This window comes from Camelus bactrianus, chromosome 32 (genome assembly GCF_048773025.1).
Source record: "Camelus bactrianus isolate YW-2024 breed Bactrian camel chromosome 32, ASM4877302v1, whole genome shotgun sequence".
Lineage (NCBI taxonomy): Eukaryota > Metazoa > Chordata > Mammalia > Artiodactyla > Camelidae > Camelus > Camelus bactrianus.
Window position 1 is genome coordinate 13,948,890 of NC_133570.1, and position 12,281 is coordinate 13,961,170.

The 12,281-nt window shown below is 56.9% G+C and overlaps 1 protein-coding gene across 5 annotated transcripts in view; it reads left to right on the forward strand.

The window, feature by feature from the left end:
* The window catches only part of RBM19 (RNA binding motif protein 19), a 131,613-nt gene that overhangs the window by 68,994 nt on the left and 50,338 nt on the right, over nt 1-12,281 (forward strand). For all 5 annotated transcript variants that reach the window (XM_045523059.2, XM_045523057.2, XM_010963626.3 and 2 more), the window contains exon 22: nt 7,642-7,747. In XM_045523059.2, the coding sequence (XP_045379015.2) occupies nt 7,642-7,747 (106 nt within the window). The remainder of the gene's footprint in view (nt 1-7,641; nt 7,748-12,281) is intronic.

Here is a 12,281-nt window from a genome sequence, read left to right on the forward strand (position 1 = left end):
AGGTGCAGGGCTGGATCTGAACCCACATCTGATCCCAAACTCATTTCTTTCAGCGATGCTGTGACCTGGCCCCTCACTGTCAAAACTAGACTCCCAACACTTCCGATTCAGAAAGAGGGGGGTGGGCCGAGACCTCGCGTTTCTGACAAGCTCCTGGGTGACACTGATGCTGCTGGTCCAGAGGTTACCCTGCACTGGGGCACTTCTGCCCATTGGTCCCCAGCTCTCTTGCCACCCTTGCATCTGGGGTCTTTGACTTGGGGGCCAGCATCCTGCCCCTTCCATTGTCCTGGCTGTGGCACATCTCAGGCTGTTTCACACACCTTCCTCCTTCTCTCTCTCTCTCTCTCTCCCTCCCTCTCTTGATTATCAATCCAGCCTGGAAACAACTCAGCCGAGCTCACTGCATCTTCCAGGGCCGGGTCCCCTCTGCCAGAGCCTCTCAGGGGAGTCTGGGCTCTGCCTGGAACGCGGGCCCCAACTCTGACTCAGGGATACCATTTAACTTCTCATCCCTCATCTAGAAAACGCGAGGGTCATGCTTGCCTGGAAAGGGCCCCATGAGCAGCTGTTGAGAAAAGCTAAGCGCTGTCCCCCGCACCTCCTTTCTCCCTTTCCTGGAAACCAGGCCATTCTTCAGCCTCCAAGAGGCAGAAACAGAAAGAGTAGAGCTGATGGGGATAAGGTGACCTTTCCACATCCGGCTCTCACCGTGATGAGTGGTGAGTAATTGGAAAAGTTCAATCTAAAAGGTACTCTTTAAGGAGACCGAGGGAGAACAAAAGAGGAAGAAACTCTGAGCTTAAATACGCCCCCATGGAAGGGCTCCCAAAGCCATTGCCCCCACCCCAGCCCCACCCCAGGTGGAGCAGGGGTGCCACCCAGGGTGGACACACACTCACGTGCATAACCTCCTGGGGGAGTGGTCGCTGCCGGTGGAGCCCCTCTGAGCCGCCCTGCTCCTGTCTGCGCCTCGGCTGGGGTTGTCTACGGGGAAAGACCTCTTTTCTGTCCCACCCATCAGGGCAGGATTCTGAGCCCCCTTGCCTCAGCACGAGTCCCCTGGTTAGTAGTCCAGTCGGCCCCCTTTCCCTGCAGTTGCAGGAATCCCGTGGGTACTTTGGAAGGAGCACTGATCCCTAAGCCAGACACTCCTCATAATAACCTGTGGTTGCAGAATGTGGAAGAGTGGCCGGAGGATGGGAGCCCTGGGTGTTCCACCCCCAGACATGATGGTGTTGCCCCAGTAACGCGCATCGTGTGAAGTGATTCGGGTGAAGGCTGGGGCCCCAGCTCAGGGAAGATCAGTGTCGTGTGCATGAGCGTTTCCCTGAGTGTCCACAGCGTTCCCTGCAGGCCGGGCACAGGCCTGGGTGCTGCAGACACCACAAGAGGAAACCCGGCCGTCCTTCTGTTCCTACAACAGGGAAGGAAAGAGAAATAAGTGAACAAGCCATTCCAGACAGCTCTCAGATGTGACAGAGAGCGGCCGGTGGCCTGGAGGAGCAGCATTCAACAGGGTGGCCGTGGAAGGCCTCTTTGAGAAGGTGGCGTTTGAGCTGAGGTTGAATGACAAGAGGGTCGATCTCGGGAACAGCTCGGCAAGGAGAGTTCGGGGTTATGGTCAGAGGTCTGGAGGCAGGTCTACGATTGGTGGCTTCAGGAGCCCGAGGAAAGCCAGTGCGGTTGCATTAGCCTCCGTTTCCCCATTTGTGAGGCCGGAGGACTGGACGCAGCAGCCCTGAGCAAGGTTCCAGAAGTGGGAGGTTTGGATGATGGGTCCTGTTGCTGCAGAAACTAGATGGAGGGGTGGGTTTGTCTCTAGGTGTCCACTCAGCCTGTCTGTCCCTCCACCTTGCTTCTCTGGGGCCCTCAGTGACTCAAGAAAGATGGGGGACATAAGATGGGACACGGAGCAAAGCAGCTGCCAACCTGCCGCGTTCATTCACCCAGTGGGAGCTACTGCATGAGTTCACAGGTGGCCTCTTCTCTAGGATGGTGGGCCTGGAATTGGGAGCAGAGAGCAGGGATCAGAAGCCCTGAGCTGTAGGCCCTGAGCAGTCGGGGAGGGGTTTATCCCACAGTCCTCTTTTGTTTGTGGGCCAGCAAGGGGCTCACTGCCTGCCAACAGCTCTTCCCCACCAGGCAAGGGTCCCCAAGGACAAAGCTCATGTCCGAGCCACCATGGCCTCTCATCTGGCACCTTGCACACAGAGCCCTTTGGCCAGTCATTCATAGACAAGACAGACCACATAAACTCCCAGTGAGCAGAAGCACAAGTTCAAGGACAAGCTGCCCACTTGGAGTCCTGCTTGGCTCGGTACCACCTGTGGGACCGTGGACAAGTCACTTCACCCCTGTCATAGGCAACGACTCAGCGGGTGACCTTGGAGAAGTCACACAACCTCTTTGAGCCTCAGTTTTCTCCATCTGTAAAATGGGACTAGCGGTGCCTCATTCATAAGACCTGAGAGATCAGGCACAGTGGGTGCTTGCGCACTGCGGGGCACCTGACCCTGGAGAAGTCCCGGGAATGGACGGAGATGGGTGTGTGTGAGTTAGAAAGCTGGTGGTGGTGCTGGTGGTACATTGGAAAGGCTTTTTAATGCCAAGAGATTTAGCCCTTTTTTCTTGCTCTGGAAGGAACAGAAAGAAACCTGCGGTTTATTCTTATCACAAAACCACCCCTTCATCTTGTTCTTGTTCAGACCACACTGTTGTTCCAATTCCGGGTCCCTTGGGTGGCAGATGATTTTTTTTTCCCTCACAGCAATGCCTTGAGCGCAGGTGGGAGGAAGTCACGCCAACAGACTTCCCCACGTGACTCAGCACTTCTGCTGGGACTCTCAGAGCAGATGGGAGCACGATAAGGACTTGTGTCCAGGGAGCAGAGGGGGCTAGGTTCCTTGGGGTGTGCCCAGCCCCCACTTGGTGTCCGAGTGCAGGCTGGCAGGTTAGGCCAGCCTCACAGCCTGCCTTTTAAGCCCCCAAACGCAGGCATCAGAGCAGCCGCAAAATCATCAGGTTCAGCATCTCTGGAGGGCTCTCTCCGTCTCCCCTCACCTCCTTCCCTCCATCCCATCATTTCAATCCAGGAGGAGGGAGGCCGATTCATCCCGTCTCAGTAGCAGAGCCAAACCCCCCGCTTTCCCCCCAGCAGCTGCCATCCAAGGCTGCTGCAGGTCCGGTCAGGGGGAGGAAATCCCGCATGCACGCACCCAGGACACACGCAAACACACACTGTGTCTGCGTTCGGGCCTGTGTGCAAACACGATTTGCATGCCTGGACTTGTTTATGGGGCCCGGGCGCAATTGGCTTGCCTTGCTCCACACCTCGGCGCTCCTCCCACCCCCACTACACCTCGAAAGAAATTAGAAACGTGACAACGAACTCCCGTTGTCGAAAACCCGCAAATCCCCACCAGTCACGCGCTCCCGGCGTGGCGGAGCGGGTGGGGCTGCGGCGTTGGGGAGTAATTGGTGAACCCGAGGTGAATGAAATAATTGGAAAAGTGAGGTGTGAGTTTGTTACTGAAGTGTGAGCGTGGTGGGGGAGGGAAGGAGGGCCATGTTTAAAAGCCCGGTATGTCCTCTTTATTCACAGCTTCTGATACAGTAATTGCTATTTTGTGGTTTCTATTATCTACACAGTGGGGAGCATCCGCGTCTCCTTCCCCGAGCGCCAGAGTCTGGGCCCGTGGGGGGGACAGTTCCTGGGTGCCGCCTGTCATCATCCTCCTTCCCTGGCCCCTGGTGGCCCTGCCCAGCCTCACCCAGGCCGCCACTCCCGGGAGACACAGTTCACATAGAACGTCCCGCAAAAGCCACCCTTAAAAATGGCACCGTGGACTTGGCTGTCAGATAAGAACCTTAGTAATGGCTCGTATTTATATATCTCTTATCTCCAAGAAGCTAAAGGTACTTCATCGATTTTCTCCCTCTAACCTTTTTTTTTTTTCCCCATTTTAATTCTCTCTCGATATCTCTCTGAGATCATTAGTGTTGGCTTTATTTTAATCCCACACAGTTACACACAGGCGACCGGATCCCTCCACTTCCCCAGCATCATTCTGGAGCCGGGAGGGAACACTCACCTGGGTTTCCAGTCCCGGGCTGCGGGACTTGGGCAGGTCACTTGGCCTCTGCGGCCCTTGGTTTTTCTCATCTGTAGAAATAGGTGGCGGTGGGACTCTTACTCCACGACTGTCGTACCTGGATGGAGTATATTTAAAGGCCTGGCATGTCACAGGCACTCCGTCATTGGTCGCTGGGGTGACAGCAGCAATGACTGTGTCTTCAAGCTCTAGCCATTCATTCCAGGGCTTCATGGGCATCGGGAAGTTCCTCCTAAGATCTAACCCTAATCTTCCAGCTGCTCTGTAGCCCTCACTCTCTCTCATCCTGTTCTCAGAAGGAAGGGACAAACGTGCTCCCCAGAACCATTTCCTTGATCCCTGAAGAATTGTGGGATTTTTTTTTTAAGCTCCCAGGGTCTTTGGACACAGGATTCCCTTTGCCATGCAGATGTCTGTCTGGAAACCCCAGACAGGGGCTGTGGCCTCCCCCTCATCCCCACCCCCGACGCGACCTGGGACAGGACCCCAGCTCCCTGGTCCCCACCCTCACTCCCTTGTGGGATGCAGGGAGCCCCTCCATCACTGTTTTCCCCACCGAGCTCTCAAATGCCACTTCTCCAGGCCACATAAGCATGGTTCCTTCAGCTTCTCATCAGCTTTTTTCTCCACCTTTTAATTATTTTCCTTGCCTTTCTCCGGACCCTGAGCTGCTTACCATGCATAGAGCATCCACAGCTCACAGTGTGCTGCGGAGAGGGAGGAATTAACCTCACCAGTCTCTCTCCCTCTCTCTCACACACACACACACACACACACACACACACACACACACACACACACACACACACACACACACACAGGCAAGCTCACCAGAAATGAGGCAGAGCTAAGAAGAAATCTGGGCAGGGGTCACTGAGACCATCAAGGGACAGGAGGTTGCAGCCCCTATGTGCAGAAGCAGGGGGGATGCATACAGTGCAGCAGGTAGAAGGAACTAGGACCCAGTCTGCCCCCATTGCCCTGGGATCTTGGGCAAGTCATTGCACCCCTTGGAGTCTGCACAGGGCAATCCTTTTCACTCCCGTACGTGGCCTTCCTGCTTCACGTCAAACGAGACCAAGCCTCAGAAAGAGACCCCACTCCTGAAAGTGGCCATAACTGAAGGGGGCGAAACACTGTGCAGTGGAGAGAGCTCCAGCTTAACATCAGGTGCTCCCAGGTTCACATTCTAGCCCTGCCGCTTACTCGCAAGAGCCACTGCCTCCTGGAGCCTCAGTTTCTTCATCTGTAAAATGGGGGCAGTGGGACTAATAATATTTAACATTTGTGCTATTCATACGTACTTCATGGCCTGTTTCATGGACTCCCCATCACAACCCTGTGAGTGTAGGTGTGATGTCCCAGGAGTCATGCTCCCCTTCCAGGGCTCTGTCCTCCGTTCATCCCCAAGTACCTTCAGGCCAGGGCACCTTGCTGCAGATCCCGTGATGAGCACTGTGGATATGGTTTCCGCTCTCGCAGAGCTGAGTTCCAGCCCCAGGGGAAGGCAGTGAGTCACCCAGGCGTCTACACCGCAGCGCTTCTGGCTGAGGAGCACACAGAGGGTGCCGCCTGCCCGTGGAGGGGGCATCCAGGCCAGCCTAGGGCAGATCGGCCAAAGCTGCTCAGGGCAAGCGACGCTGAAGCCGAGGCCCAAAAGAGCCCAGAGGCTGGGGTGGGGTGGAGAACCGGGTAGAGGGACCGGCACATCATAGGTTGCCTGTGGCCGTGTCTGTCCAGCACCCAGCATGACCCAAACGCACAGCGGGCGCTCTCTGAGGCCTCCCTGTGCCCTTCAGCCTTCTCAGACTGGTTCTTAATCCATCAAATGCACCGTCTCTGTGGTCCCTGTGACTCTCTGAAGAACTTGGAGCCAAAGGACCATTTGTATATACATTTTTAAATGATTTTTTTGGAGGGGTTATTTTATTTAAGTTTATTTATTTGTCTGTTTTAATGGACGTACTGGGATTGAACCCAGGACCTCGTGCATGCTAAGCACGTGCTCTACCACTGAGCTGTACCCTCCTCCCCCAGGAGCATTTATAATTATCCAAAGGAACCGACAAGAAAATGTGTCCATCCCCTGCCACCCGTGTCCAAGGCCATCCCTGGCAGAGGTACGGGGGCTTTGATGGAGAAATAGGCAGTGTGTCTGTCGTGGGACGCGTTTGCCTTTAGGTGGCAGAATAAAGCAGCGTTTGTGGGCCTAACTCCGCTGGGCTCTCCGCCTCACCTTCCTGCTTGTCTGCACCTGCCCAGCCTCCCGGCCCCTCCAAGGCGGCCACGAGCCTCAGCCAGGGGCTGGGAAGACCCACGGGGCTCCCCTGCCCGGCCTCTCCAGCCCCGCCCCTCCCCGGTAGGCTGGCCTTGTCGCCAGCAGCCCAGTTTCTGTCGCCTGCTCAGAGAGGCGCCAGGAGGGGGAGTGGAGCTGCCGGGCCAAGCGCCACGAAGACGTGCAGATTCATTTTGAGGCTTCATAATGCTGCATTTACACACCGTCCTGCCTTCAGAAATTGGGCTAGCAGATGCCTGGTCATGCCGGCAGGGCTGCGGGTTAACTCCTCGGATTTAGCTTAGATCATTTCACGAGAGCCTACGGCCTTTCCTGTGTTTTTCGCCCAGTCGGTCTCTGGCCCTGAGGCATCCTGGACTGTCGCATGTCGGTGCGTGTGCCCAGGCGCCCGCGAGTGTGTGTCGATTTTCAAATAAAATAATACCTCTCTTCAGATGCCGTGCACATTAAATATTTATTGGCAGCAATTTGTGCGTATATATTTGATAAATGGACCTGAGGATGGGGTTGGGGTGGGGGAGTGAGACGGGAAAACAAGGGAGGACCGATCCTTTTGTCCGGGAATTTCTCAAAGGTTTATCTGGGAGGAGAATGGAGGGGGTACTCGGAGGATGGTCCGAGGCTGTGTTTACCTGTTTGATCCCTGTCAGGGGGGTGGCCAAGCCATTTTCTCCTCCAGAGCTTTGCCCGGCTTTGGCTTAGCAGATATCAAAACCCAGGGGCGGGAGAAGTGGGGTTTAGACAGAGTAGCTGTGTGTCACTCAAGCACCAACCGCTGCAGAAGCGTCTCATGTCCAGGATCTGGGCGAAGGGACTCATCCTGCTCACTCAGCGCCGCCGCGGAGGTGGATTCGGGTCAGGGGACCATGCTGACCCCGTCTGTAGCCCCGGCCAGTGCCTCCCCAGCCTGGCCAAGGGTGCACGAGGCTGGATTACCCCCCACCACCACATGGTTACACACACACACACACACTCGGGGCAAGGGGAGGACCAGTCTGATGGTTGCTTTCCTGCCCAGGGTGATGGTCGGGGCCTGGAGGGAGAAGGCCCCTCATGCTGGTCAGTGGGGAGCTGATGCTGACACAAGTGTGTGCGGGTACACGTACACCCGTGCACCTGCGGGCACGCCTCCCTTCTAATGGGAAGGAATTAGCGTGTGAGACTCAGTCCTGCCCCGCCCCCACCCCCTCTGCAGGCCTCGGTTCTAAAACCCCGTGTTTCTATTCCTAGCACCTTCGGGGAGCTGAAGACCGTCCGCTTGCCAAAGAAGATGACCGGGACAGGCACACACAGAGGGTTCGGCTTCGTCGACTTTCTCACCAAGCAGGACGCAAAGGTGAGTCCAGGGCCCCTCCCACCCGGCCTCTCCTGGGCCCTTTGTAGGCGAAGCAGCAAGGCCTCCTAACAGATGTGGGCATGTCCCCACACCATGCAGGTTTTCTCTTTTTTGCTCCCCCTCAGCCCTGCTAATTTGTACAACATCCTTGGAGGGAAAGACCCTGGGTTTTGTGTTTGGAGGAAGGGGCAGTTCTGTGTCCCAGGCTGTTCCAGGTCAGACAGAAGATGTGGGCAATGCTGTGCAGAGTGTGGAGGGGAACCCAGGGGCAGCACTTGGAAAGGAGCCGCAGGGCACCCCAGTGTGAACCCGTGGGGGCACCTCTTCCCCCCTTCTTCGCGCTGGCGCCTGGGACTTCTGTTTTAAACCGGTTTCGGGTGAGGTCAGCCCAGGCAGGTACTGCTGTGTGTAAGCACATGTGCAGAACTCCTCCAGCCTCCTTGGAGACAGAGAACACCTTTTCTTTTTGAAGCAGGGCAGCCTCCCTGGGTCTGGGCTCAGTGCAGTGGGTCCTGGGTCCTCGCCCTCCCCAGCAGCAGACGAGGGGCAGAGGCTGTGTGGCTGGGGTTCCGGCTGTGTCCGTGGCACTGTCGTCGTGGGCTCCCTCTGTCAGCCTGTGCCATGGGCAGCCTCCCACCTCGGCCTGTCCTCCCTCGAGGGTACAGTAGGGCAGTGCACAGGTCTCACTAATCTTGGGATCCCCTCCGCCTCTGGCGGAGCATCTTCAAAAAAGTAGTGTTTGTTGGAATCACACTTATTGGCTCTCAGCAAGTTGGTGTGGGCGAGCTGAAGGTGACATCTCAGGGACACAGCTGCGGCCTTTGTGGGCCCTGGGAACACGCACAGGCAGAGAGGATGCCCCGGGACCTCAGGGAGCCTGCCAGCCACCTTTGTCTCAGTGCCTAAACTCAAGTGCCTGCTTTGTTGACACGTGGCCACGTTTGTCCAGACATCTGCTCCTCTTTCTTCTCGGCTGGCAGGCTTTCCCTTGCCTCCCATCGTGACGGCAGGGGCAGCACCCCCCCCCCCACAAGCAGCCAGCCCACGGCCTTGACGCTCTTCAGCAGGGCGGACACCTCCGGGGGCCCCCACTGGCTCGGAGGGAAGCCAGGGAACAGCCGTCCAGAGCACCAGCTCTTAGCGCTGGCCATTCAGCTCCCCTAGCCCTGCCCTGTGCCCCAGTCTCCTCATACGTAGAACAGGAATGATGACCGGTCCCTCGCTCACAGGGTGAAGGCAGATGGTGCCCATGAAGCCCCGATACCGGTCCTGGCACGTGGTGCTCAAGACAAGTGAGCTATTTCCTCCTCTTTACCTTCAGGGCTGCCATCCCTCCATTCATGGACAGAGAAGTGCGGGGAGGCAGGGCAGTGCTTCTCCACTGTGTGCATGGAGCCCTGAGCTTCCGGGGATTGGGCAGTGAGGGTGTAGAAATTGCCATCCATTTTTTATCAGGGTTCCTGCATGAGACTGTGACTAGGGGAGAGGTGAGGGGGGGTTCACTCCCTGCCCCTGAGAAAGGTCTCCTGTTAAGGGCTAGTGTAAGCGGTGGCTGTTAGAGCACAGTCTCTAAGCCAGACCGCCTGTGTTTGAATACGAGCACTGCCACTTACCTGCTGTGTGACCTTGGGCAAGTGACTCACTTTCTCTGTGCCTCGGTTTCCCCCTTATAAAACGGTGATAGGATTTTCCCCATCAATTCGTTGTGAGATTTGGATGGGATGATAGTCTTAGCACAGGATCTGGCCCCCGTGAACTCTGTTAGCTGTGATAAAGAGGATGACTGTGTTGGTGGTGACAGTGGTGATGATCTAAAAAGAAGGGATAAGGAAGGAGCAGCGAGGAAAGGTGTCAGAGCCCCTTCAGTGAGACGCCAACCTCCTTCCACACGGCAGCCTCGCGCCAGAGCCAAGCTTGGTGTCAGAATTAACATGGCTCTCGTGGCCCAGAGGGTCGGACCAGGCGTGGACTTTCAGCCTTGAAATTGCACACGCCCATCGCCAGGTTGTGGTCAGTACGGCTTTGTTCCCTGGATCCTTAGAACAGAGCGGGGATTCTTAGGTCAGCAGGGCAATGCCAAAGCCCACTTGGCCAGCACCCGGCACCAGAGGCCAGGCTGCAAATGCTCTTTCCAAAGCTCCATACCGCCCACGGGTGATTTATGGCGGTGGCTCCTCCCCCTCCTTCCCTTCCCTGCCTGCCTTTCTGGGCTCCAGGAGAAGAAAGGGCAGCCGAGGACAGCGAGGACTCAGCCCACAGCCCCTCAGGATTGGCTCCTGCTGCCCCTCGCCTCCGACAGGCGGCAGCCTGGCCCCCGAGCTGTCCTGGCCCCGCTGTCCCCCTCGCCGCACCGGGATGCGGGCCCTTTGTGCCGCCGCCGAGTGAGCTGGTCTTCCACAAAGTACGCGCCCGCCAGGAGCGCACCTCTCCTGCAAAGATCCCTTTGCTCTTTTTGCTTCCCGGAGAAGCTGCCGTGGCTTCCCCTTCTCCTTCTCCCCGTCTGTCTGAAGAACTTTATTGTCTCCCGAGTGGAACATTTAGCGCTCTCCACTGACCCATAGAGCCGTGCATGCTGCATATTGGTGAATAGAATTCTGAATATTGTAAATATCTGGTTAGCTCGAGGGTGAGCGTGAGTTTGAAGAGGGAGAGTGGTGCTGCCAGGAGACACTGAGTAAGAAAACCCCGGGGATCTTTTTTCATCTCAGCAGAAGGAACCAATGCTCAGGGCTGGTAGAGGAACCTCCAGCACTCCCAGTTTCTCAAGACAAGCCCCCACCCCACCTCCCACCCCCAGCAGCTCTCCTTTTGTGAATCTTCAAGGAACAAGACCTGCTTTAGAAATCCTTCCCAGGGCTTGACTGAACGCAGACCACTCGAACCCCTCATCAAGGGCTTTGCCCCCTGTTCCTGCCACGGGGCACCCTCCGTGAAGATAAGTGGTCATCACTCTCTTGGCATCAGCAGCACTTGAACCTGGAGATGTAAACCTCCATTTGGAGCCCCAAGCAGTCCTCAGATGCGAGGAAAAGATGAAGGGGGGTGGGCGCATATTAGGGGAGGGCAGGGAGGGAGCAAAGGCTGATTGTAGAACCCTGATTCTGGAAAGCAGTGAAAAAACTAACAGCTTCCAGGCTGGCTTTGGACCCAGGTACGTGACTCCCAGCACAGTGCTCTTACCCCCACATCAACCAGTCTAGTTCGCCAGCTAGCAGAGGAGAGAAGAGTTAGGCACCCCGGCCAGTCCCTAGAAGCATCTCCTCGGCGCCACCGTCTCCCTTCGGCCCCAAGCACGGGCCGTCTGTGTCCTCCCCGCACACGGGACTCTGAGTCTTCTGGCCTTTCTCCATGACTCCCACGTTCCACCCCGCACATCCTCGGGAACTCCATCATCTATCAGGCCCTTCTGGGTCAAGCACACACACCCTCAAATGGGAAGGAGAACCCTAGCATGAGGCTCCACGAAGCCTGTTGTGGCAGAGCTCAGAGTAACCAGGCAACTGATGACAATGGCGAGGAGCTCCCGCGACCGGCCACGCCGCCTTTGTATGTGACACGTACACCGCACACGCGTTGTGTCGTCCCAACCAGCAGCAGCCCCGGGATCACGGGAGATTTGCATAACTCCCTCCCGGGCTCCTCCAAGCATTTGCTAAGCTCCATGTGTGCAGCTGCGACAGAATCCTGGGAACCGCCGGGACGCCGGACGTGGCTCTATTGCTGGGATGCCAAACTGGGGGTGGACTTAGCCGCCTGCGCCCATCACAGGCTCCCGAGCTGGCGTGCTCTCCCACCCTAGGACCTTCATCAGCTCCCGGTGTCCCTGGCACGAATGTCAGCCCCTCAGAAAGGGCCGGTATTATCTAAACCTCTAGGTGTGATGAGGCCGCGTTTCTCAAAGAACCTTCCGCCACATGCTGGAGGGAAGCAGGGGCAAAGGTTGATGGCAGACAGGAAGTCAAGGACACAAACGCATCCTGAACGCCCCGTGGCCTTCCCCGGTGGCCTGGGTCTGCGCTTGCGCGTACGAATGTCGTCTGTCGTGCCTCGGGCTCCACGCGGTTCTCTGGGCCCTGAAGTTTCTGGAAGGGCAGCCTCTTGGCATTGATAGAAATCTGTCCACTTCTAGAAGCCTGTCTTTGGCAGGGACGGTGCTGGGCATTTGCATGCGTAATTTTAAATCCCCCCGGGACTCTGGGAGCTAGGTGGTAGGAAGCCACTTGGCAGATGGGGAGACCGAGGTCCAGACGGATGGCGCCACCTGCCAGCGCTGGGAAACCCCGCGTGTCTACCTGATTCCAAGGCCCATGTATTCAGCCTTTCCTCCCTTCGTTATGTATTTACTTAAGTTGAGCGCCAGCTCTGGCCAAGCCGAGCGCCAGCCCCCTCCTGTCTCCACCACCCCCATCACCTCTCACCCAGCCCCAACCCCTCATCGAAGAAAAGGACTCACCAATTAGACATTTTGGAGGAAGGCCAAGAGGTTGGCCCTTAAAACATCTCTTGGGAACAAGCCCAGCCTGAAATCAGCTCC